Here is a 26,983-nt window from a genome sequence, read left to right on the forward strand (position 1 = left end):
TTTAGCGGAATCGAGCTCATCACAGAATATATAGGGCCAAAGTGGGCTGAGGTTCATAACTCTTCCGGCATTAATCTGTCCTGACATTTAGTTTTGATATCTAATTAATAAACTGAAAATGGCACCGTATTAATTAGACACTGGACCATAAGATAATAAAAAGTTGTTGCATTTCTAGTATTTCCGTGCCTTTATGTCTCACTATATCTTTTTTGCCTTTTTTACAGTGGACTTCAATTTGATATAAGGTACTCCAACAGGCTTGATTGAAAAATAAAGATAGCCTTCCGTACGAAGTTGTGGGGTTTCGGTAATGAAGACAGGGTAATAGTCGGCAAATTAGCTCAAAGCAGTGGGCTGTTGATTGGTCAACCTCGTCCTCAGGGCAGTTCTGTTAGCTACTGTTTAATAATGAAGAAGACGGAGGAGGAGGAGGGGGAGGATGGGGAGGACAAAAAAAAATTCTCACGTATATGGAACACCCACATCATTGTCACCCACTTAAACCCATGTTAAACAGGTTCATAATTAGCACCACAGAAAAATCAATTAGCGGCATACCACAGAGTGGATCAATGAAAATGTTACACTTCCAAAATGGTCAATATCTTTTATAATTTTGGATATACCCTAAAATATACATATGTACTCGAAGAGCAAGCTCTCTCGATTAATTTGACACCAGCAGATTCAAAATCCTTCCATGGTTGACTGCACGCAGGACAGATTTTATTGACTAATGTAAAAATCTGATTTATGCCAACTTCTCAGTGGTTGAACAGGACGCAGGACAAAGAAGAAGCATTCCTTTAAAAGTTTCCACATGGCCGCCGTGCCTAGCCACGCAAACTTGTGCTCGCCTCAACATGTCCCTAACAGCACATGTGATGAGCTCCCTGTCTTGTCACACCACATTGACTTCATCGCTTATCATTCAGATCAGTTGGTGGTGTTGTGAAGGTGTCCCCACACGAAGAAATCCGGGGGGGGGGTTAGGTCAGGTGACCTTGGGGGCCACTTGACTTGGTGACTCAATGCTATGATCCGATGCGTTTCTGATTGATCCATGTGCAATATTTGTAATATATTCCATAAGTATCAAATGTTTTTAACCTTGATATTCAGCACGTGGCGAAATGTACATACATGTATATATTCAATATAGATTTGGATATAGGATATTTCCGCCAATTTTTGAGTAGATTTCGCTGAATCGCCATATGCCGTCAAAGAGTAATACAACACCATGCAAGAACTGCTAATAGACGCCAGCAAACAAGAACCAGGCGTTGCCGTGGTAACATGTGGCTAACGCGATGGATGTCGCTCCGTTCCACTATACGGGTATCAAGATATCCAAAATATCTATATTTGATAGAATAAACATGAGGATGCTGCTATGATACTGAGTTGGTGAAATTGCTCATACAAGTAAAGATAAAAAATGCAGAGCTGTGAGACGGCGGACAACAGTCAAGGAAGGCTGGTCTTGGTGGTGGGATGCATCTCTTGTCGGGTAAGTGTTCAACCCATTCTGTGCCTTTTGCGCCCATATGGTTGGTTTCAGGCACCAATCTCTTGTCGGGTAAGTGTTCAACCCATTCTGTGCCTTTTGCGCCCATATGGTTGGTTTCAGGCACCAATCTGTTGTCGGAATTCCTATTGCCATCAACCTGATTTTTTGGGCATTCTCGACCATGCCAGTGCATCAAGGTGTAGGCCTATACTGTAAGGTGTACTATATGTAAGTACCGGTTTCGCCATTTCGTTACACAATGAGGCTTAAAGGAAGATGCATTACGACAGCCAAATTCAGTGCCTTACACAGGCTTACTTGCTTAATCAACTCCTCGCGTAGACTCTCGAGACCGAGAGAACGCTACGGAGCTGACAGAATTATGATGTAACTAAAAATTCAACTCATTTTCACAAATAATGGAGCTTGTCCAAATTCTAACTGAAAGATAGATAAAACACTTCGGTTACACTAATGTTGGTAGGTTTTTTACGAAATACATTGTATTACGATTTGTTTATCCACTGTTCCATGAGAACAAACTTATTTCTTAAAGGTATTCGCTACCCTCACGCTATCGTCGATTTTTTTCAATTTTTGGTTCCAATCCCAGGCAAGCATGCGCACTACGTGAAATGTAACATCAGACATTGTCGGGTCCCAGATTCAAGGTAGCTAAAGGTATCGGTTTGCCTCGGAAAAATACGTGTTTACCTGGAGAGAAAATGACCGCACAAAAGAAACATACAAAAGATAAGTTCATTTTAAGGGGCGTAAAAACCCGCATTTATTATTTTTATCCGACTGTACTCTCCAACACTGTATTGGGAGTGTGTTGTAAAGGTAGACCAATACCTTTACCCACCGTGAGGGCCACCGCTATGGCTGGCGCAAGTGGACAGAATTCAGAATTATGCCACGGCATAAATCGGAATTGTGGTGCACCATAAATCGACCAATCAAAACCTCGGATTTCGTGAATCTAGGAATGCCACCAAGGAGGATACCGCGGTGACGTCACGGCTTTTCCAAGATGGCGCTGCATATTGGAAACAAACTCGATCCACGGCCAAGGGAAAATCAAGTCATCAAACAAAGTTAGATTTTTCGCATCAAATCAGAGTTATTAGTCCTTTTCTGCTATGAAATAAGTCTTCAGACAATAAGTTATCATTGAATAATGAAAAGTGCTGTTTTGATGGGGAAAAATAGGGTTTTTAAAACCAAATAGCCGGGCACCGATCTTCCAAAATTAGCGATGGTTTCAAAACAGTCTCCCAGATATGGGGAAAAATAGGGTTTTTAAAACCAAATAGCCGGGCACCGATCTTCCAAAATTAGCGATGGTTTCAAAACAGTCTCCCAGATATGGGGCAATCTCTTCATTATTATAATGGGATTTGGAGGCATGTTTACAGATTTTACAAGTCCGAGACCTGTAGGACCTAAAACTCGCATAGATCCCCATAGATCACCTCTATTTGTCGAGTTAGTATTACGGATCGCTAGATATTGGATGTTGGTTCTAAATACAGTAGAATAAAACCATCAGCCGATACCCAGTTTAACGTAAGTTTGCCTACCCAGAGGTGAGATCTTGACTCACAGTTTCGATGCAAGAGGGACTGCGGTCGCTCAGCAGAGAGATACCGAAAGAACCAACTAAAATACTCGATATGTTTCATGATTTTGTTGCGATAATTTTACAGAGAGGGGGATTAACTTGATAGAATATAGAACAACCCAATAGGCCTAATTAGTGGATAGAAGCGCAGGCGGGATATGACCTACCTTGGCTATGAGACCATATCAGGAACGGGGGAACATGATTTCCATGCCTGGCTATCGGCAATTTAGCCCTCGGTCTCACATACATGTAGCTGAGGAATAATCGGAAACTATGGATTACCGTAGAAATTACCCGCGTCCCTGATATGCGTCCATTGCCTAGGATGGTCGAAGAGAAAAAGCCACGTTTCCAAGTTTGTGGCCCATATGTTACCCATCGGGAGTCAAACGTGTCATCAGATCATCGGAAAGGACCAATCACAAAAATGCTAGCATGGGATGATACACTCGTGATCGACACAATATGTTGTCGTTTAATGCAGTAATCGCAGGTTTGCCAACATTGACTGACACCAGATTGGCTCACGTAAATATCTAACCACATGTCTGATCCAAAAGGGTATGCTTTAGGGCCTAGAATGGATAGGTCCAATAATATAACAAACAGTGTTCTGGACACTGTTACATAGCGCCCCTGTAAGATCATGCATTTTCGGACACTAGAACGAAATCTTCCTGCGGATATCGCGGTTTCGGTGATGATTAAAGGAGAAATTGACTGTTCTTAGAGTTGTATGGGACAGAAATGAGTTCATACATGAATATACTTATTATGATATGGGCGGGCTTCTTAGTCAAAACAATAACAAACTCAACTGCATCTCTACCGTGTATCGCGTAGTGCATTGCCTAGTGTATTTCGTAGTGTATTTTAGCGGAGACGAGCGAGTTTACGAGCGAGTACGAGTGACCACTTGGGAAATCCCCGCACTGTTGATGACGTAAAGCGCAAAAAGTGAATCACCTCGTACTGTGAGTCGGAGTCGGGCGTCTGCTATTGCCTTGTCCAAATTATTCGCCGAAATTCACCGGCGAATTTCTGGCGAATTTACGGCGAATTTACGGCGAATTTTTACAAGTTCGCCAAAATTCGCCAAAACCTCCTCAAAAATCGTCAAAAATTCGCCGGAAAGTTCGACAGAAATCGCCTAGAATTCGCCATAAAATCGCCATAAATTCGCCGAGAATTCGCCATAAAATCGCCACAAATTCGCCGGAAAATCGCCACAAATTCGCCAAAATTTCGCCGAGAAATCGCCGCTGGTATTTCAATGAACTTCGCCGAAATTCGCCGATCGAAATATATCTGGCTCAAATTCGCCACAAATCGCTACAATCTGGCGAAAATCACCTCCTCGCCGGTTCCTCATTGCAATGTCGTAAAAATAGAAGATCTGTAGCTACCTTGTGTTGGATTATAAAAAATATTGGCCAAAAATAGTACATCCACTGTCAATGTAGAACTGACTGTTCAGTGCACGTCTACAGAGCAAAAACATTATAATTATTACTATAGTCCAGGTCACCTCGACCGCCGTGGCTGCGTCGATTCACTAGGAATAAAGCCCAATGTACAGCCAATGTACAGAGCACTGAGAAATACTGAACGCTCCGGTATTCAGTAGGCACGAGGATACCTGGGAATCCCCAGCCCAATACCATTAGTCCCCACGGTGGCGCTGAAGTCGCTGCCTTGGGATCTCACTTATGTTCATTTATCTGGTCGCGCCGTGTATCGTAGGATAGGAATCACCATTACAGAAATCTCTCTGTTCTCCATTGGACGTACAATGAGGAGGATGACGATACAAAGAACAGGGTGAGCTGCGACTGCTTTCTGGTAAAAAAATGCGCCCAAAAATACGGAAATTCGCCAGATTTCGGCGATTTTCACTTCGCCTCTCCTCGTCGAAATTTGCCTGGTATAAATTTCGCCAACGTTCAATGATAAAAACTCGTCGAAACATCGTCGGGAATTCGCCGAAAGTTCGCCTGAAATTCGCCTGCAATTCGCCTGAAATTCGCCATAAAATCGCCGCTAATTCGCCTAAAATTCGCCGATAATTCGCCATAAATTCGCCGAAATTCGCCTTCAAAATCGCCCAAACTTCGCCAAACATCGTCAGAACTTCGCCAAAATTCGCCGGAGACTTTCGGCGAATTTAAGGCGAATTTGTGGCGTTTTTGGGGCGAATTACGGCGAATTTCGGCGAATACTTTGGCCACGCCAAACGTCTTTTTTATTCGTGGAAATTAATCTGCTCTGTAAATTTTATTTTACACAGGAAGAATCCATACTAGGTATTGCAATATTTCATGTCTATTGGTGTTTTTGTGTACAGGAGCGCACCTGACAGTGGGACGTGGAGATCTGTTCAGTGCTGGTGCTGTCAGTAGACTGAATCTGATTGGCCATAGCGATCACTAATATGGGACGTGATATGACGTCGCCGCGGTATCCTCCTTGGAATGCCACACCACAATTCCGGTTTATGCCGTGGCATAATTATGAATTCTGCCGCGGCATAATTCACGAGATCCGATGTTTTGATTGGTTGATTTATGGGGCACACCGCGCCAAGTTGTCTATTATACACCTAGGCCTTATGGTGGAGGGACAAAGGAGATTGTCATGGTTGACCAACACACTTGAAGGCCTTTAATGACGGACAGTTTATAGTTCCTATGCAAGCCACCAATTTTGGGAAGTATGTATACACGTACCATCCATCTCTTTGGGTGATATGAATAAAGACTAGCAGACGCTTTTATCTTAAATTCGATTTACAATCACAATAGGCCTTTCTGTATAAAGTTGAAGTCAAAGCATTTGCTAGACTTTTCATATCAGCCATCGTATGGGAATCTCAGCTGGTCTGTAAGTACCGACAATTATGGTTTGGCCCCTGCAGCGGTGACGACCTTGTTATGCAATAGTGGATCAATAATAGCCTGCTATTCATGCGTTGACAAAACCAGGCACAAATCATTGTGTGCATGCAAACGAATACATGGCTACCGGGATTATAGGCTATGCAGTGTTTGTAAAAAGGGACGTTAAAATTAGCATTCACAGGAATTATCAAACCCCGTTTCAGTTTTACTTTTTTTTCTGACGTGTGTGAGTTTCGCGGTGAGTATTTTATACTTAGCTTGCCTTCGTTTATTAACTGTGTGATTTAGCTGCTGTGACATAGTTTTAGAGACCTCAGTGATGTTCGTGAAATGATCCTATTGATCACGTGGGCCAGTCATGCCAGTGTTTTCGTGTTCGATTTGGCACTAACCCCGCATAAACCCGGCTACAATGGTCAGTCATCAGCTGGTCTGAGAGCGTCCCATTCTGTGACACAGGAACAGCCGTGAGTCTATTTCGATTATCAAGTAGGCGTGTCCGTCACATTAGGTCAAAAAAACCCATGCGACTGGGAAATATTTACGTGCATTTTTAGGTACTCTTAAGCCAGCTTATCATATTTCCTCTTTTCTGTATTACCAATGAGGAGGTTCTATTTTAGCACGACTGTTGACTTATCAGATCATTTGGATCTGATATATCATGGCGATTCATGATAAAGTCAGTTTAGTTTGAGTTTTGTCCAGTCTTTCTAGCTGCGCCTTGACCTAAAATCCACTTCTGAACGGCTTCTGAACGGCTTCTGAACAGCTGCCTACCTCGTTGGAGTATAGCAATACAGCAGTCGAGAGGGGGAGTATATTTAAAACCACTGATTACGTTAGGATGCACAATCAGCCAATCATGACTGTTATCACTATTTGTCAAATTTCTCAAACCGTGACATGGTTTTAATCTCATTTCTTCATTATCACTTCACGGTACTCCTGCAAGATAAAAATGGCCCTGAAGCCACATAACAAACAGTCTAAACACATTATTCATGTAGGCCTTGTTTGACACACACCCTGGAGCAATTTCCAAAATTCAGCCCATCTCATAATATGGTGTCGCTGTCGTTGGTTTGCATTGTCTGGCTTAAATAAATATTAATGTTTAGGATAATTCGATTTGGGGCAAAACATGTCCTCAGTTTGATGAGCCGAAATGGAAATACGAGACAGAATTATTCGAAATGCTGTGAATAATTATTTTCGCTGATTTTCCTCCCAGTACATGCCATTTCATTTTGAACGTTTGGCGAGTTAGGTAAATCTTGGTTCGTCTCGTGCCCCAATGACAATGACCGGAAACATCCTTTCCACAAACTGTACAGGTAGGATGATCAGTAGGCCTTATTTACACGACTAAGGGTACTTTCCCTCTTCGGTCACCACAACGAGAAAACTACAGTCGGTCCATTTAAGTATTTGGTAATTCCAATTGTCCGCTATAGCGTGGGCGAAATAAGGTGGAAGTATCATCAAAAGACGCCAACCACACCAGTGGGTAATTTCTGATCACTAAAAAAGCCACTGGGCTCGACATCAGTTGTTTTTCGCGGCGCGCCGACTGCAGTGGGAAGAAGGACGCCAACATACCCGGGTGCAAGGCACCACATGTTTGAGTCGATTATTGCAATTGTACCTTGTTGATAATTCCAATCAATACCTCTCTTTTTTCCAGTTCTTCACAAACCACATCTGCAGACAACTTATGTTAGACTGACCACCTGCCCACACCTCATGCTGCCCATCAAAAATATATAAGGCTCACTTGTATATTCTTGTGCCTATACCATCAGCATGAACTGCCGACGACAATGTTCGTTGCTGCTGACCAGCCGCTCTGCGGTCATTAAAGTCATCGTGTACGCTGCTGTAATCGTGATATTCATGGAACTGCTGAGTTCGGTGCTCACAGAGAAAAACAATGTCTTACGCTCAGTTGATAAGTTAGACAGTAATAAACAATTGGCACCTCTGGTAAGTTTGGTGGACCGTGTGTCAAATTCTAATCTAGTCCTTCCCGGTGGTGCTGCTGATGACAATAACAAAGTTACCGCTGCTGGTCCAATTAAAAAGAACGTTGATCCTGCTGTTCCAGAGAGGAAACTAAAGTTTTCTCCATTCTGCCCAAAACTGTTTGCTAATGATAAAAGTGCAATAGAGGCCGCGCATAAATATATGGCAGCTAACCCTCGGACTCATTTAACTCCGGCTAATTACTCCGCCATGGCGAAAGAGTGCGGTAAATTTATCCACGACCGAGGCTACATTACGTCGCCACTCTCACAAGAAGAAGCCGACTTCCCAATCGCGTTTGGAATTGTCATATTCAAAGACATTGAACAGGTTGAACGGCTTCTGAGGGCTATCTACCAGCCTCAGCATCTTTATTGTATCCACGTGGACGTCAAGTCGCCATCAGACTACTACGCGGCCGTCAAGAGCATCGCAGACTGCTTTCCCAATGTGTTTATGTCGTCTAAACGGGAAAGCGTGCGCTGGGGCACGTGGAGCGTCCTCCAGGCGGATCTCAACTGCATCGAAGACTTGTACCGCCACAAGCAGAAGTGGAAGTACCTGATCAATCTTACAGGTCAAGAAATGCCTATGGTCAGCAACCGGCAGCTGGTTAGGGTGCTCAAGGCTTACAATGGCGCCAACGACATTGAGGGTACTTTCAAAAGGTAAACGTTATCGTGGTTCATGTATATTTTAAGTGATTGAAATGAGTTTTGGCAAACTCAAATATGAACCCCTTACAGGTTTTCAAGTAAATATTTTGAGAGAAAAAACTTAAGAAAAAGTGGTTTTGTAAATCTCTGATCTCCCGGCAGGCCTGCGTATGCTTGCTCAAATCTGATGTTTGCAATTGGATATATGAATACCAGCCCCGCTATCGTCAGCGTTCAAGCGCCATAGCTCTTCTAAGACTGGATAGCAATGGTAAAATAAGCAACCCAATTAAAAGTGTTTTACCTAACCTCAGGATGGAGATTTTAATATGAATCTCGAAAAATCTTTCATCACTGTAAAGGACTTTCACTCATGGTTCAAAGATCATTTTCTACTTTCTAGAAAAAATAAAGAGAGAACCACATTTGTCTACAAGAATGACCAGAAGACAAAGGACCTGTTATCACCCCCTCCCTACAATATTACACCGATGAAAGGATCGCTGCATATCGTCGCGTCACGTGGTTACATCGACTTTATCCTGCACAGTATGATCGCCAAGGCGTTTACTGAGTGGCTGAGAGATACGGGTATCCCAGACGAGACTTTCTTTTCAACTATGAACCACAACCCACATCTGGGTGTGCCTGGTTCTTATAAAGGTCAGTATGATACTCTAGAGACTCACCGATCTAAGACACTTTCTGAATATGCAACCCAAGCCACGTAGATATCATTGTCGTTCGATGCCATTCAACATTGTACAATTGGGATGGACTATGGGTGGACGACACCAGCTTGTCTACTGGTTTTGCCATTCGCCTTTGCATCAATTTCATGAGGGGTCGGAAAGGGGTCGGAAGGCAGCGCAATAAGGATTTTAGTTTATTATCAATACGATGTCTACCCGATGATTAAAGTACATTATAGTGGTTTGGTCACAAGTGATCAGTTCATTCCCAATGCCAACCACCGTCAATCAATTGACCACAACCTAAAGACCTACAAGTTTGAGCCAATCAGTATGAGGGACCTTGAACGAATTTCGTGTGCAGGTTATTTTCGCAAATTTCAAGAGTATGATTCGCGAAAATCGCTTGCTTTTTGCCACACCCAGACGAATGGCTATCAAGCAGACGTCATCTAATTCATCCGTAGCGACAGGTAGAAACAAAATGGCTGTCATGATGACTTGATTTCCAAATAATTTCAAAACAGTGCCTTGGTATTTTTCCATCCTCGGATATTTCAAACGTTTACTTGACACCTGTTTTGATGAACATATCCCTTAATATCATTTCGTTCATTAAAGGCATCCAGTAGAACGACTCTTTTGTCTATTTTTCTAAATGGGCATTACAATGAAGAGAATTAAATGTCGGCATATTTATACCCGTCATGCTTGGGGTGTAGGATTGATGTGCCAGGTCAAACATGTCAAAGAAATCAATAGATGAGATATTATCATAACCTTTAATGTTTATCTGACGACTACAACGAGACTTCGAAGAGAGTTCTTTCAGTATTTAAATTTGTTTTCCTTTATAAAGCAGCATTTCAAACGTCTGTAAAATAGGTCACATCGCGGTGATCTATTGAGGCGATGCCAAAGGTTCCCAACCCGTTCAAACACAAAAATTATTCTGTTCGTCGTGATATCGTTTCTACTGAACGTTCATGCTGAAACTTTTGTTGAAGTTAAGGTCGGGGTTCACACACACCCAGCACTATCTTCGGAACCAATACCTCCTGTACACCATTTACTAGCCTATCATATATCATCGATCCGCTACGCTGTACATCCAGCCAATGTTCTACTTCGAAAAAAGCCAGGAATTCCAGCCCAAACGCATTTAAGCTTAAGCCTTGATGAAAAACAGGAAAGGCCCACGGTGAAAAAAAATAGTTTGACGTCACAAGGCTTGCCAACCAATCGGGCCATTGTTTCGTCAACCAATTATTTTCGCAACAGGCACCTCGCACTTCGTCCCTTTTGGGGACGAAGTATTGGTCAAACCGCCGAGTGGGCTCCTTATTCCCGATTTTAGTTTGTAATAACAACACTAGATGGCAATATTTTACACCAATGAGGACCATGATGGGGAACACCTGCATGCCGCTAGAGCTTGAATGAATTAGGTAGGCCTACTCGACTCAAACATTTCAATGCAGTTTCGGCTTACACTTGACAGTCATGGTCGGTCAGTCATCGATAGGCGCATTGATTTGGTTTGCATTTGACTACAGGGGACGACAGAATATTCGTACAGGTATGGACAGTGGCGGGAATGAAGTGAATTAACTGGTGGTTGGCGCGCGATATTTTCATATTTTTGATACAATTTTTCTTTTATTGGGCGGTAATTTGCAATATTCCGAAAATTGTAAATTGAGGCCTTTTAGGACATCAATTTTTTCATACACTTATAATGGAATCATTTTTGTAAAAATAAAACCCCAATCGTTGGCACCTGCACACACAATGCCCCGATGTGAGAGTACAAATCTGAAACAGATGATGATGTCGCATCCTTAAAGTTTGCAGATTAGACATTTAAATCTGTTCTGATCAGACAAAATATTATTCGTTTTGCAAAATATGAAGTTAAAGGCTCGAACTAACACATATATTGAAATGAATCAGGTGACCTTTTGTACTCAATATGTTATAACTCACACAACGTAGTGAGTGTAATGGTTACGTATGTATAAAGTGTATCATTGAAGAAATAATTCATTCCAATCTACAAGTATATCAATCACATCATTTATTTAAAAATCGTCCCCGCCCCGATAGAGATAGTGATTTGACGGACTGATTTGGAAATTCATTCCAACCATGCAACTGTTTCAGAAATGAGAAAAAGCTCCTGGGTGTCATGACATGCATTCAATTATTATTTCACCACAAAGAGCTGCTTCTGTCCGCAGATATGAGATAGCTACCGGGGCGAGGACTATTTCTTTATGGGGCCTTATTGTTCAGCGTCTCCAAGGAATTCTATTTTTAGAGTCCAATGGGGGGGGGGGGTTGGGAGGGGCCTTCCCCCCAATGTACTGACTAAAACCTGTCACTTTCAGAGAACGGGGGAGGGGGTTTGGGGGACTCATCCCCCAATGTACTGGCTAAATATGTCAGAAGGACGGGGGTTTAGGGGGCTCCCCCATGTCAAACAGTTGTGTGAGTTCACTAGAGCTTGCTCTTTACATATTAGATCTTTTTGTTGTGAGCGTACACTGGACGTGTCATTAGTGAACACTAGTAAACCGTTGACGTCGTCGTTATCTTCTTCTCGTTCCAGGTGAGCCGGAGACACATCCAGTTAATAAGCCCTTCATGACCCGTTACAAGAACTGGGGCATCTGGCCATTTGACTACGGTCAGTGTTACGGAAAGCGAGTGCGGCTGGTCTGTGTAAATGGAATCGGAGATCTATGGTTTTTAAAACCCAGGAAAGAACTTTTTATCAACAAGTTTCATTTGGACTATCAGTATCTTGCACTTGACTGTTGGGAACAGTTACAGTACAATAGGACGGTGGAATCCTCTGACCCCGGGTTTCAGTTCGACGACAGCTATTACAGGGGCTTGTCATTTGTGAAAGATAAAGTTGTTAATCCTGCCTATACCTTGTAACCGAGGCTGATCATATTAATACACTCTTTTCTAAAGGTCCCTTAGGTTTTGATTGCTATGTAAACAATTAAGGGGAACTTATCCCTGCGTTTTTAGTTTGTCATAACAATACTAGATGGCAATACTTACACCAATGAGGACCATGATGGGGAACACCTGCATGCCACTCGGGTTGGCCTACATACTTCATTAAAACATTTCAAAACGCAAAAGGCCAGTTTGGGACAAATGGAAATTATATTTACACACCAAAGGATCTCTTTCCGGGCAACGTGGCTGTGGTTCTCGGTGGCAGGATTTGGATGCACTAAAAAAATCAAAGGGTTTACAAAATGAAAACAAAACAAACCAGAAGATAGAGCTTATTAAAATGTCAAGTTGTGGTAAATACATGGCTGGGATGGATCAAAGTGGAATTAATTCTCAATCTGTGGTTGATTATAAATCTCCAAAGTGAGGCCATCACAGAAATATGCTTTTTGACAAGATATTTAAGAAAATGTGGTCTCACTGGTCAGTTTAGAACTCGTCTTTGATAGGGTGAGTGACGATTTGACGGATATAGGCTATGATGTACAGAAGTTATTTTTTTCTCAGGCATTTGGTATTGGAATATTGTAAAATGTTATTTTGATATCAAATTTGGTGAGGATTAGAGTACTTTAAAGCCAAGGAACAGCAATGTACATGTAATGTACATAGAGTCTATTACAAGGCTCTGGCCTTAAGATGTTGAGTTTTTAATTAGTTTTTCATTAAAGGAGTAATCGACTTTTTAAATCAGTATGTTGTTGTTCTTATGTTTCATAGGTAAACATTTTTTTAAAGTGCTAATTTTGCTTCAGCTCTTAGATAGTAGAAAACGCGTTATTATTTTTTTTAGCACGCGCAACTTACGGCGCGAAATGTCTTTGCACGACGGGTTCGCCCGCGTCTTTACAAGTACGTCGCCCCGCTATAGCGACGCAACGTCATTTCCATTTAAAGGAATGGGAGGCTTTTTATTGCAGTATGTTGGTTCTTCCTCTGGTTCATCAGTAAACTATTTTTCGAATCGTGTTTGATGCTTTTCCAATTTTGTTTCAGCTCTTAGATAGTAGAAAAACGCAACGATCACCATGCATCATGTATATATGATAACGGTGATCGTCCCGCATAAGTAAATACTTTTAACGCCATTATCCCCACCGCCTGACACTTAATCTATGTTGGAAGTCATCAGCAACAAGTACGTCATCGTCCCCACCGCCTGACGCCGAAAGTTAATCAGCAAAAAATATTAAACGACACTACTCTGGTACTTGTTTTAGGGATGCCGGTGTTAAAATAAGCCTGTGTCCCGGATTGTTTTCTTCAATTCACACTAATCCAATTACCATTTCGATCTTGTGTGGACTTGTCTCTTGACGGTGAGCAACTTCAATACTTCGTTAGAATAAAGGAGTGCATAGCAACCACCACTAGGCCGGTGTGGAATGCCAATTGTCTCTCTGGGACAGAGATGGCGGCGAAAATTTTAATCGAAATTTAATTTGATTATCAACAACGATGTAATGAAATTGGAGCTCTACCTGGATTTTTTTAGATGTAGCTGGTGTATGTATTTCGCCTGAGTCTATTGAGATACAGCGAGATATCTTTGGATTCAGGACGTTTTTCCGTAACCATGACAACAGGTCATGTGACGTTAAGGAGATCACGATGGAACTCTCTCATACCTGACTATGATAAGAGAGTCAACCTCGATAGTGTTGAGGAGTATGACACAGACCTGGAGGTGAGGTCAGAAGAAGGTAAGAACGTTACATACATGCATAAATAGAACGTTACACAGAAAACTTGGAAATTAGTAAATTTGAAAGTTTTTGATAGGCATCTGAAAATCACCAAATAGCGTCTCATGTAAGGCGGGCTCCGTTCGTTCCGAAATTTGAAAAGTGAACTTGAATTTTGAAATTCCCCATTCTTTGAATATGTACTGAATATCAATTAAAGGTCTAATTAAAAAGTATCTACGTTTTGAGGAACTGTACGCGGTGTCGCCTGTTCCCATATCTTCGTACTGAATATCAATTTCAGCCATGATGTTGTGTATACTGATATTTAAAGTCTATACATGCCACGCTTCAGCGGGTATGCGTGCGTATTGACTGGCCGAGATGCTGGTTTCGCTGCCGTTGTCGCAGTCATCCGTGGTTTATGGCTATAGTGACCAAATACTTTAGTATCACAAAACATACCCATGGAGGTACATGCATATGATAATATGGTGGTTTCGAAGTGTTTTTGGTCCATGCATACATGCTTACAACGGACCATTCATAAATTGTGGTACATGCACTGGTATCATGTACATGTATTAAAATATTGCCACAATCGCCCTCATTGATTGAACTGCACTGAGTGGTCATATTATAGACTTATTTTTCTAAGAGCGCGCCAAATAAAACAATACCACATAAATGCTTCCGATATCATGAATTTTGTATCGTATTGTTGCGTCCAAACACCGTCGATACGCTCATAACTCTCCAATAGACCTTTGGTGATTATGTCGATAGCCTCGGCTGATCGGTAAATCGCGAAAGAGGATATAAAATATATATGCCAGTTTGGTGAATTGGTTGTGGAAGTAAAAAAAGTTTCAGTTGATTACTTTGCTTATGTTGATTAATTAAAGTTATAAAACCATCACATAAAGTAAGTTGGTACAATAAGCCCTAGCACAATGGCCTTTCTGTGCATAAATGGGTACTGTCAGCTGCTTTTTGGCTCACCGTAGGGGAGTCTTTACAATACCGCTGTGTCCGTCGTCCGTCGTCGTCCGTCGTCGTCGTCGTCGTCGTCGTCGTCGTCGTCGTCCGTCGTATCCTAGTTCAAAAACAGTGGCACGTTTTTTAACCGCTAGGCCTATGAACTTAAAACTTTGTACACATGACCCCCTAGGTCAGATGACCCGTGACACTAAATTTCTGTCCGATCTGATTCTCTACTTGGCCACCAGGGGGCCAAATGTGGATATCTAAAAAGTGTGATATCTCGCTTATTAGTGACTTGTTTTCGATAAAACTTTTGTGGTAGGTACTCATAGCAAGGATACATCATATATCGAACGGGTTTTTAATTTGATCTACTTTTCAAGGTCGCAGAGGTCAAATGGCGTGAATTGGCCGTTTGAGTGTAACTATGGCACGTTTCTCAACCACCAAAGCTATGAGCTTGAAACTTGGTACATATAACCCCCTATATCAGATAACCTCTGGTGCTGAATTTCAACCTGATCTGATTCTTGACTTTGCCACCAGGGGGCCAAAACAGAAAAAGTAAGAAGTGCAATAGCCTTCTTATTAGCAAATTGTTTTTGATGAAATTTTTATGGCAGGGACCCCTAGCAAGGTTACCTCAGATGTTGCACGATTTTTCGGATTTGACCTACTTTTTAAGGTCACAGAGGTCAAATGGCGTAATTTGCCGTTTGAGTGTAACTATGGCACGTTTTTCAACCGCAACAGTAATGAACTTGAAACTTTGAACAAATGACCCCCTAGGTCAGTTGACCTTTTAAACTGAATTTTGGTTCGGTCTGATTATTGACTTGGCCACCAGGGGGCCCAAACTCAAAACTCAAAACGTGTGATTTCTCGCTTATTACTAATTTGTTTTTGATAAAAGTTTCATGGTACTCCTAGCAAGGATACATCACATATCTTACGGGTTTTTGATTTGACCCACCTTTCAAGTTCACAGAGGTCAAAGTTGAAAACTTTACCGTTCTTGGTACGTTTTGTCGTTGTTCAATGTAAAGAGTTTTAATTTTGTGTAATGATGCATCTAAGAAGCCACTATTTGTATGCCAAGTTTCAGCCAGATCGGAATTCAAATATGGCCGAAATTGCATGTTTTGTGGGTTTTTCCTGGTATTGTGGCAATCCAAAGGTCGTGAGTTCAAACCCCGGTCAAGAACAGCCAAAAATATTTTTTATTTTTCATCTTTTCCTTTTTTCTTTTCTGAGTTCTATCTTACATTTTCTTCATTTTTTTATTTATTTGGTGCCATAGATTTAATTAGGCGGCCATCTTGGAAATCGTTTTTTGCCGATTGCTGTAGTGTAACGAGTGATGAAATTGTTATGGTCAGGTGGATGTGTCTACATCACATATCACCCTGGTTTGTTATTTGACCTACCTGTCAGGGTCACTGAGGTCAAAGTTAAATATATATTCACCATTGTCATACTGTAGCACTTTCTGTAACTGTCTACTAAAAATACTTACGGTGAGCACAATGGCCCCTGGCCGTTTCATTTTACTTAATAAGGACGATGATACTTGTACCGTGGCTATAATTGTACCATTTTGCCTTATGATAACAGGAGAGGAGAAAAATATCTAAGGAGAGAATTGCATTTATTCCCCTATAGATCATCCTGTCACCAGTGGTTTTCAATATACTCCGCCTCTTGATATTTTGTACATGACGGAGGAGCATCAAAAATCTGAATCTCGGGGGCTCATGAATAGGTTCACCATACTAAAGAGCCCGGTCATGGAAATAGACCTAGTCTCTCCTCCCCCCACCGCCGAACAGATGACCATCATTTCTACGTGAGATGCTGCCACTATAATGAGGGAACCAATCAGAATTGACATGGTCGTTCAATTGGTCATGACCGCACTTAACTGCCACTCGCGCTGCATCATGGCCACGAGCGCTACGAGGTCTGAGGCTGTCATGGATGGAAGCTCTATCGTATTTTCTCATTCGCCAAGTGCACTCCCATTACCTAATTACGTTACGATTTCAAGAATATGACTCCCAATTAACCTGTTTCATCAGTATTAATCGGTAAATAAAAACGTACTTTTATTAAGCCATGTTCAGACCTGCATTCCCACAAAAAAAATACGAGAAATGTTGATTCCTTTCAAGCAGTCGAAAAGCATTACGTGCAGAAAAATAATGATCAGGATACTTGTCGCATTGTTCTCCGACTCCGACTCTGATATCAATATGAATATCGAAAAGCTTTATAAGAACAGAGTGGTAATTTCTGCGTCCAAGTTTACGCACGTTTAGATTTACATCCCCTAAAAAACATGGGGATAAAAAATATATGGGAAGAACCTGGCAAAGTGCATTTCTTTCAGCCAGTCTGACATGTGATATTGACCAACAAATCAATATCCAGAAAAAAATACCACTTTTCTCGTTTGGCCCCATTGTTTTCTGATTCTATTATCGAGCTGATTTCATTGGAAAGGTTTCATAAGACAATAGCGATAATTTCCACCTTCGTCGCCCAATAAATTATCTGCATAATGGTGTTATTGCTAATCTCGTGGCGCAATCAATTAAAAGTGGTTTGATGGATTGGAGGGGAGTTTCGGGGCGCTCTCAAAATCGGAAGAAGTTGCAATTCATTTGGTGCGTTGTCATGGTATAGTGTCAACACTGATGTTTAGTAGACTTCCGGGCAGTCCATTGCGTCATCCCAATTGGCGACAGAACGAGGCCGGTCTAATGCGTCAGGAGTTTAATGTTTAGCAGCAGCATACTCTTTTAAAAAAGAAGACGCAGTTCTTTTGATGTGTATAGTATCACCTGGAGACACAACTGAGCCTGCCTATAGAACGACTTGCACGACGCCAATTATGACCACAAGACAAGTGAAACATTTACGGTGTTATATATTAATGGTATGAGGCAAGCCGACGCTCAAGAATAGGCCGGGAACGGCCGATGAAGCCAACCTTAATTGCTGCTGATGAAATCAACTATTTAACCGCCTATGACGTCGGTTAAAACACGGATGTTGCTTCTACATCCGCGGTTAAAACGATAACGTGATGATTACGAGTTGAATGAATGAATGAATGAATGAAATGTACACTCGTCTATACCGCAAAATCCCAAAATTTCCTCTAATGCGGTGCCTCAAAAATCGTCTGATCAGATAGATTTTTAGCCCACACCTGAAAATTGGCAACAGTTTCGGCCTTTCGAATATAAAGACTGAGTTCGTTCCAAAGTCCGGCCACCTTCACAAGGAAGCTCTTGCCACCGTACGTCCCCAGGCGATACCTGGGGAACCTCAGTAGACAGTTGTCTTCTGACCTCAGGGATCGCCCGGGGTCGAAGGATGCCGGGAGGAGCTCAGATATGTAAGCAGGGGCAAGACCGTTTCTTGCTTTGTATGCTATACTCATTGAACTCTATGCGTTCACGGATTGGTCGCCAGTGGAGAATTCTCAGCACGGGGGTAATATGTTCTCGTCTACGTGTCCCTGTGACTACTCGTGCTGCACGATTCTGCACCTTTTCTAGCTTGTCAGGGACATTATCATCGGCGCCAACAAGCAGGCTGTTACAGTAATCCAGAGTTACGACATCAGTTAAAACGATAACGCCTATGAGTTCAGATATCTGTAAAAAAACGATAATGTGATATCTATGAGTTACCACATCTGTAAAAACGGTAAAGTGCTGTCTTGTATTGGTTCATTTGAGTAGTAGATGTGGTTGTTCCCATTTCAACTTTAGACTAACAATGCGAGGTATCGCCTCCTAATCGAGGGAACCTCATACTTGGAATACATTCATAGCAAATTAGTGATGAGACTTTCCCTTTAGACAACCAACATTTATCGTTATTGACAAAACAAACTCAACTGGTTGGTGCGCGCCGGGAGAGCCCTTAATGAAATATTTAGTGAGAAGAGAGGCAGGGGTGACACAGCAGACGATATGAAGTTGGTGAAACAATCAACGTTATTGTGATCAGTCAATAAGGTGAATAAGTAGAAACTGCGGAATGCTGGGAAGGAAAATACTGGTAAGCGTTGCCCGATACGTTGCCGGGGAAGTTTAGCATTTGATACTGGAATGTCAAGTCTCGAAATCTGTTGATCTCTGTCTCATTTCGAAAAATGGAGGATGATTCGGTAGTAAAGAAGACAATAGGTAATTTATGGACGTAGGATCGCCTGGCGCGCGTGGCTGGCTCAATTCATTTTACTCGGAAGATGACACACATGGCTCCAATGTCCCTGCTTCTTTACACTCCGGACGCAGTGAATCGGCCTGGTCCCTGCCAATGAAGGGAGTATCTATAGGATGAGGAGTGGGCTACCTCGGGGGTTTGTCCTCGTTTTTTCTGTGTTTGCTCCAAACTCCATACAGTTTTGAAACGCACATTTCTTCAATTTACCGCGCCTCGATATTGCACTGGAAATACATATTTTTATGGTTTATACTCCCATTGAATATGGAATAAAAGTTGAATAGGTGAGATGAACACTTTCTTGGTGGTCATGATGTGGAAAATAGTGAGATTTGAAAATAGACGGTGGGAGTGAGCGTGCACTTGCTCTAGTGTGTGTTTATTGTATGCAACCACTGTTGGGCATCAGTTTGGGTTATTGTCTCAGCGACTCCGCCTTCGGCTCGAAAGTGTTGCATTAACAGCGGATTTTTTTCCAGGGAGGAACATCAAAGCTGACCCTGCCATTGGCATCTATGCCTACCAGAAAAGTTGTAAGCGGTTGGGTACGCCGCCGCAGAGGAAGGTGCAGGAACGACTCATGGCGAAGGAAATGGATCTGAAGTCGCGAGTCCTCGGAACTATGGCGACGAGAGCAATCACGACAGCGCTAACTGTAAGTTATTTGATAAATTCATCAAAATTTGGTCATTGGGCCTGGTTTAGCTCGGTCGATTGAGAGACCAAAGTTAGAAAAAGGGAACACATGTATCTAGCGCTGGCTCATGAGGAACACTTTCCAGTCCTCTGGTGCCCAAAAGACCAGACCCCCTTCACTTTGCCCAAGATATGCCGCCAAGTGAAACTAGTTTTGGTCATCAAAAATATTTAAGGCGAGCTTTTACATTTTTGAAGACATTGAAGTGACAGCCGAACTGTCGTGGATCCCGTATTGGGGGCCAATGGCAAGCTGAAGTCCAGTCATCGAGTCCCTCAAGTTCTAACTGTCGTCTCTCGTTCCTCCTTTGATCCACAGGACTTTGTGTCCATTGATAAAGAATTAATAAAGACTTGATTAATGCACCACTCGGCCATGTAGCCAGTCTCTCGGTGTCCCAGAGTGAGCAGTTCTGGAGCACATGCACAGGTGTCTGATATGAAGAGTTGCAATAATACCTTCCGGATTCGGCCATGTTCATCCTAGGTCCTAAGACGAAAGATGGTGGCCCATGGTCATCCAAAGGCCATCTGTCTTAAAGACAAAGGATGGAAACTGGCTCCCTTCTCATCTCGGCCAATTATAAAATGTTTTTTGTTTCGTTCGGTCTCTTCACAGAAGAATACCCGATTGGAGAAGGTGGACTTAAGTGATAACTCGATCGGGGAAGAAGGCGCCCTCTACGTGGCAGATATGCTCTGCGAAAATGATTACATCACCGAAATAGTGAGTATGGAGATTTGCCGTGAAGGCCTGCGCATACCGCATTGTCCTCTACGGTAGTCAGCCCGTTTCGAGTTTTAGCGGACTAAGTAATTAGATACATAGTATGTACTGTGTAACCTGAACCGATTTTGAAAGGATTTGTCTTCATTCCTTCTACCTTTTTCTTGCCATAAAGTTACTGGGCTCTTTTCTTTTCAGGACCTCTCTCATAACCAACTTGGGACACGCGGGGCCATCGCCCTCGGGCAAATGATGAGGGAGAATAGATCTCTACAGTATCTTAACCTAACAGGTAGGCATCGGCAACAGTGAAGTTGATGACTCGCTGCAATGAAAATATTTGTAGAACTGGTGAAACTCTGCTCCTTTTCCTTCTTAGTGCCTTTCCCTTTACTCAGTACGGGTCCATGGAAAAAGAGTTGCAGGTATTCCGTCATGACGCTGCGGCTCCTTTTCCTTTCACGTGCCCTTCCTCTTACTCATTTCCTCAATCCGCCCTTTCCTTATTTCCTTATTTCCATTTTTCGCCGTTTATTTGTAAATCATTCCTCCTTTTCCTCTTGAAAATTACATGTGGGATGAAATGTAAGTTCGTACAGGGCCTTTGGCGCTTTAAACCGTATATAGCTATACTGTCTCAAAGCGCTCGGCTTTACATTCTCCAGCCAATAAAATCATTTGTGTTATAGCCAAGACGCGCACATACTGTGTTGCACTTGGCTATTTCAGGCCAGTTTAATGTTTCCTTCCTTCTAACTTACTCCCCTCCCTGTTGTGTATCTTATATCTGGCTTTTAACTCGTCATTTCGACAGACTGTTTCATGATTTACGATATCATTGACCTCCGTTGCTTTCTCTCTGTTTTAGCCAGTAACTTCGGTGAAGAGGATGCAAGATACATTTCTATCGGAATAGCTGTGAGTGTTAACATTTTCAGCCCGATCTGAGAGATGTGATGTAAAGCAAATCAAACTCGTATAATGGATGCAACGTCTGGACTTCAATTCTGGAACTTTCCTATTCATAGAATTGTTTTGATTTTCTATTGCAGCTCCAAACCTTTGTTAATTTTTCAAAAAGAATGTGCCGAATGTCGGATTTTTTCCAATCAGATACTCACTTCGAGTACATATTCTCGCTTTATATAATTTTGGTGTTATGCTTGACTTCAGAGTAACGACAGTATCACCCATCTTAACCTAAGCCATAATAATTTCTCCGAAGAAGGTGCCCAATATATAGGGAAGATCATAGGTAGGTAACAATTTTGTTTTTTACACTAAACCAGAGTTTGGTTGCCATCACACATGACCCCACTGCAAGTCCAAACTTCCCACACAAACGCACGATTCTTTTCGCTACGACATGCGATTTCATGTATAATCTGTGCGACAAAAGGACCTCTCGTCTGCGGGTAACTGGAAATCGTTGGGTTTGATATTGTGATTGCTAGTCTGTGCGATCACCGCTTCTTGTCGCCGTACATGCCATGACTGACAATCGCAAACGAGTGGCTTTTACTGCATGCGACAATGAGTGCATGTTGCAGCGACAAAAATCACTCGTTTGCAGGGCGCTTTACGGGCAGGACTAGAGCTCGTAGAAGGGACGCTGCTATCTCAGAGCATTGCCTGAAGCCTTAAGCCGAAGAAGCCGAATATTTATATAATTCGATTGACGGTGCTGCATCATCATAATCCTTATTCAGTTTCTAATGAACTTAAGTTGTCAACCCCCTCTAATGAAAGGCTCTAACTATCGCGTCTTTTCACCAGTATTTTTTCACCAAGCTCAAGAGGGCAATATGAAGTCACTTTAATAATCACTTAGTGCATGCTGCATGTTATTTCAGCACAAAATATTTGCATGACGCATCTTGATTTGAGTTGGAACAAGATACGACGGAAGGGTGCTGTGACTCTGTGTAAGGGACTAGAGGTAAACAGGACCGTGACTCTCACTATATTTTGCTGCAAAATTAAAGGCTTCAGGTCGTCACCGAGGTCAAAATGACCATTTGAATAACACCAATATTTGGTGAGATGACTACCCATACCTTCGAGATAAGCGAATCAAATGCAATGCATTCGAACTTTTTAAACGAGTGGACTCGGCCTTCAACCTCTCTAGAATTGTACTTCTTTCAGCTGAATTGTGTTCTAACTTCTGTCGACCTCTCATGGAATGGTTTCGGTTACGAAGGCGCGCTCGCCATTGGACAATTGCTAAAGAAGAATAAGACAATACTGGAACTGAACCTGAGTAATAACAGGATCAACTGGCAGGGGGCGCTATTTCTAATGTCGGGGTTGAAATGGAACAGGACCTTGGAGATATTGAGGGTGAGTGACTTATTCGTCAGTGGTTGTCTGGTGTACTATCGGCAGCGGCGGATTCCCAATTTGGAAAATGGGTGCAGGCCCACCCAATTTTGGAAACTAGGGAGGATTTGGGGTCCTCCCCATAAAAAACATGATTATGCGTTTTCTGAGCATCTGAGGAAATTAGAAGCAGTTGTGGGAGGTGTTTGATATCGAGAACATACATGACAGATGCTTTAGGTACTCTGAAAATAGGGAGTTTTCGAAGCTGCATGATAAGCAAAATCATTTATTTGTCATCAGTGTTTGTTTGCTCAATGGGCCAAAATCTTGATTTTTTTCTTGGTTTCAGCTTGGGAAGAACCCCCTCACCACGACAGGATGCATGGACCTGCTGGAAGGCCTCTCACACCCGGAGAGTAAAGTTTATTATCTCGACCTCACAGTAAGTGTGGCATCTCGGCCGAGTAACGGGAAGGAGGCGGTGATCTATCGAGAGCTCAGACACAATTTGTCAGACACACATGACATCAAGTGCATATATATATAAAGACCATCAAGAATTAGTAAAGCTTAGTGTTAATTTCTTGATGATACATAAATCAATGTTAACCAGTATTACAGTTAACGACGATGTCCCATTGCCAGGATGGCTCTGGATGACTCTGGGCACTTCGTCCATCGGCCACATTTCGAATTGATGGTGTGCTCTGTGCTTGGCAATCGGGGCCGTAAATGTTTTCACTTTTTATCCCCCTGCCATTTTAGGACGTGCCAGTGATCAGCGCATTTGAGATGATGGCGGAGGCAATACGCATCTCTCGGCCGTTCGATTTCAAACATGGCGGAGTTGTTATGTCACATGATACGCTCGGCGAAAGACACGGTAAGAAACGTAGCACACACTCCATGCGATTGTCAGTTATGTATCAATCAGTTCGGGCAAGATCACTGCTTGGGGGAGGGTAATGTAGAAATCTATCGGCAATACTGTAAATTAGTCAAGAGACATCACCCCTCTCTCCTGGAAGGGGAAGATCTAAAGTGAGAGAAAAAGTAACTATTTTGCACTTTTTTTCAGAAAAATACAAGGACCCGATGCAGCGAGTGATAGAGTATATGCAAGCCAATGAGATTCGTCCACTCGAGATGTTTCGGGCCTTTGACAAGTCAGTTAACTTCAAGATGGGCAAAAAAGCATTTCAAGAGAGGTTGAAAGTAAGTTGATTCTGTTTTGGAAACAAACATTAGCAGTTGACTGTGAATCATGAAGATGGAGACAGTGTCTGAGGCAGTTTTTCAGCACTGACAGAAAGTTGACCTGGTCAGAATCTGGTTCCCTGCCTGCTCTTTTCATCACTAGCCAATCAAACTCGTGCCTAACATTGATTATCTCGGTCACGTTCCTGGCTTCAGCCAAGCTATTGACACTATAATTTACTTCAGAGCAACAGATCATAAGGTTGTCAGTCTGACATCCGAATTGAAGTGTATGTTAGATGCGAGTGAGACCTTTATGTTTATTCCTTTATGATGCTAGGGTTCAACCTGAGATCACTTATTACATGTACAATGACCCTGATATCTCAAATAATGTGTAAGGTCACAATCATATTTTGCTCCTGATCAAATATATATAAAACGCCGCATATTTGCTTGTCAAACATGTATGAGAAACTTTAATTGATGAGCACATATTTGATGATCCCTGCAATGGTGCAAAAGCACATTGCTAATTCATAAATGTATGAGGACACATTCGATCATATCTAATATATGTAAAAGGACAATAATATGTAACCATTTGATCAAACAGTCTAGCGCTAAGTGCCAATTTATGATAATGGTGGCTTCTAAAAGATTAATCGGCTCCTGTGAGATGTTGTTTCTTGACTTTTATTACGAAATGCACCTGTTTTAAGTAGACTCCTATGCTGTCCATTTCGTCAACCTGATCGTCTTTCCATAGGGCGAGAAGACGAGGCCGATCCAATGCGTCCGGAGTGTAGTTTTAAGTGGGTTGGTCGATCGTATCAGTCGAACTGTTGTCCCTTTTTTCAGAAAACTGGTCTTCACTTCACTCATGGTGATATAGATGACTTGATGCGTGCCTTGAAGAAGGCAGGGGGTGACGACCTCGGCAGTACAAAGGGCGTCACTTATGCGTAAGTTAGCCTAGGTTATCAGACAAAATATAATAGGTTTTGGGATTGTCGACCTATGTTACGTTTTTCAACTGCCTTGTTATTTGCTGACGATGTCCATCCCTGATCCCGATCCCAGGGTCAGACGCATGCCGCCCTCTATCGGGCTCCCGATGCAGCTCGATTTCGTCATCGCTGGGACTCGGGCTGATACCACTCCGTCCGGAGTGTATACGAGAGCCTTCTTCGAAATGAGGCGGAGCTAGTCCAAGGGAAGAGTTTGGGGGTTTGACCCAGGGTAATTAGTATCTCAACTTCCCAGTCCACATACAGTCCCGTGACGTTAGTCGTTTAGACGCGTCACTATATAGTCTCTCTCGAAATGTCGCAACAGAATTACCTCTGACGGTAGTATGATAGTATCCTGAGGAAATCAGGGGTTAAAGTTCGCTTGTGCAGGGCCGGAGAAGCGAACATCAACTCCTGATTTCCTCCGGATGGTCTGATAGTAAACTGACGCGAACATAACTCGGTGCATTGCGGGAACATGACGGGAGTCGGTGCGTGTATCACCCGCGTATTTTTTCTTCTTTTGCTGCTTTTCAGAAAACTCTCCCGTGGCGTCATGAATCAGAAACTGGTCGAACGTGAGGAGAAGAAGCGTGCTATCATGGAGGAAGAGAAACTAAAGCGCTACCACAAAAATCTTCTCAACCCTTCACTGCCACCTATCAACGTAGACGAAACTATAGAGACACTTGAGACGGCGCGGTCTGCCACGCCGACGTCGATGGGCGCAGTGATGGTCCCTGGGAAGGGGATTCAGACCCCGGTCAACCCCCCTGCCCTGGCCATGGCTGTGCCCAAAGCAAGGCCCAAGAGTTCGGGGATGGTTTCGATGTCGGTACCGCTCGGGGGAGGGAAGAAGAAGAAGAAGAAACCGGGAAAACGAAAGTCTGCGAAGAAAAAGTCATGCGCTTCGAAAAAGAAATAAAATAGACCACGGACAACCAGTATCCTTGACCATCCATTCCTCATTCCTCTCCGAAAACAGTTCATTTGTTGCACTCTTCGTACAGTAATGTTCGTCTCATGTGTGACCACGGTTTTTTAGTCACTTTGAAAGTATTCTAGCTGTGATATTTGGAGGAGCAATCTGATAATGATAATCGAGAGGTTAGGAACCAGCCAATGATGTGCCATTGTCTCGCAAGCGACTCTCAAAAGGTTACCAAGCAAATCTGTGATAAAAAGCCTGTGTGTTAGATCTTTTCATATAAACTTTGTTCTTTGACATTTGTTTTGGTTAAAGGGGAACTATAGGCAATAGCAAAAGGGTCAAATTGGTCATCTTCAGGTGATTATACGTGCATAGTTAGGGGATGTGTCGTGTTTTTATTCAGCATTAAATACATTCCTCGTACTGGTGTGAATAGTTTAGATATACTGTAAGATGCGCGAGAACATCATTGGTGACTCTGTGTAACTTAATGTGACCTACATGGATGCTGCCTTTAGACTCCATTTTATAAACTTCTACAAGTGATGTCACGAAGACAATACAGACATTCATTTGACAATCCTTTCCTGGATAGTGAAGACACGCACTGAACACGGACAACTGCCTTTTTACACATTTTATTGAAAATTCTGTAAATAACTTTTGAGGAAATATAAACACTATTTACACCATTTTAAAGTCGTGGTGTTCTTATCCTTGTCATTCTTTTGCTG

General features: G+C 42.4%; 2 protein-coding genes across 7 annotated transcripts; both read left to right on the forward strand.

Moving 5' to 3' along the window:
* The first annotated feature begins 1,433 nt into the window (after positions 1–1,433).
* Positions 1,434–13,139, forward strand: LOC135488407 (beta-1,3-galactosyl-O-glycosyl-glycoprotein beta-1,6-N-acetylglucosaminyltransferase-like). 6 transcript variants are annotated; one of them, XM_064773012.1, is made up of 4 exons: positions 1,434–1,516; positions 7,728–8,733; positions 9,125–9,384; positions 12,025–13,139. In XM_064773012.1, exons 2-4 carry the CDS (start codon positions 7,847–7,849, stop codon positions 12,357–12,359), a joined length of 1,482 nt encoding a protein of 493 aa, XP_064629082.1. In that variant the 5' UTR covers positions 1,434–1,516; positions 7,728–7,846; the 3' UTR covers positions 12,360–13,139. The 6 variants fall into 6 exon arrangements, with proteins under 6 accessions (XP_064629082.1, XP_064629078.1, XP_064629081.1 ...); XM_064773008.1 differs by lacking the exon at positions 1,434–1,516 and adding an exon at positions 4,854–4,964; XM_064773011.1 differs by lacking the exon at positions 1,434–1,516 and adding an exon at positions 5,254–5,853.
* Positions 13,140–14,025: 886 nt separating this feature from the next.
* LOC135488595 (leucine-rich repeat-containing protein 74B-like) lies at positions 14,026–26,243 on the forward strand. The gene is made up of 13 exons (XM_064773239.1): positions 14,026–14,152; positions 19,840–20,015; positions 20,676–20,783; positions 20,982–21,075; positions 21,652–21,701; positions 21,957–22,038; positions 22,637–22,722; positions 22,932–23,126; positions 23,458–23,550; positions 23,874–23,991; positions 24,187–24,323; positions 25,167–25,270; positions 25,856–26,243. The coding sequence occupies exons 1-13, from the start codon at positions 14,026–14,028 to the stop codon at positions 26,241–26,243; spliced, it is 1,758 nt and encodes a 585-aa protein (XP_064629309.1).
* The last annotated feature ends 740 nt before the right edge of the window (positions 26,244–26,983 follow it).

This window comes from Lineus longissimus, chromosome 5 (genome assembly GCF_910592395.1).
Source record: "Lineus longissimus chromosome 5, tnLinLong1.2, whole genome shotgun sequence".
Taxonomy (NCBI): domain Eukaryota; kingdom Metazoa; phylum Nemertea; class Pilidiophora; order Heteronemertea; family Lineidae; genus Lineus; species Lineus longissimus.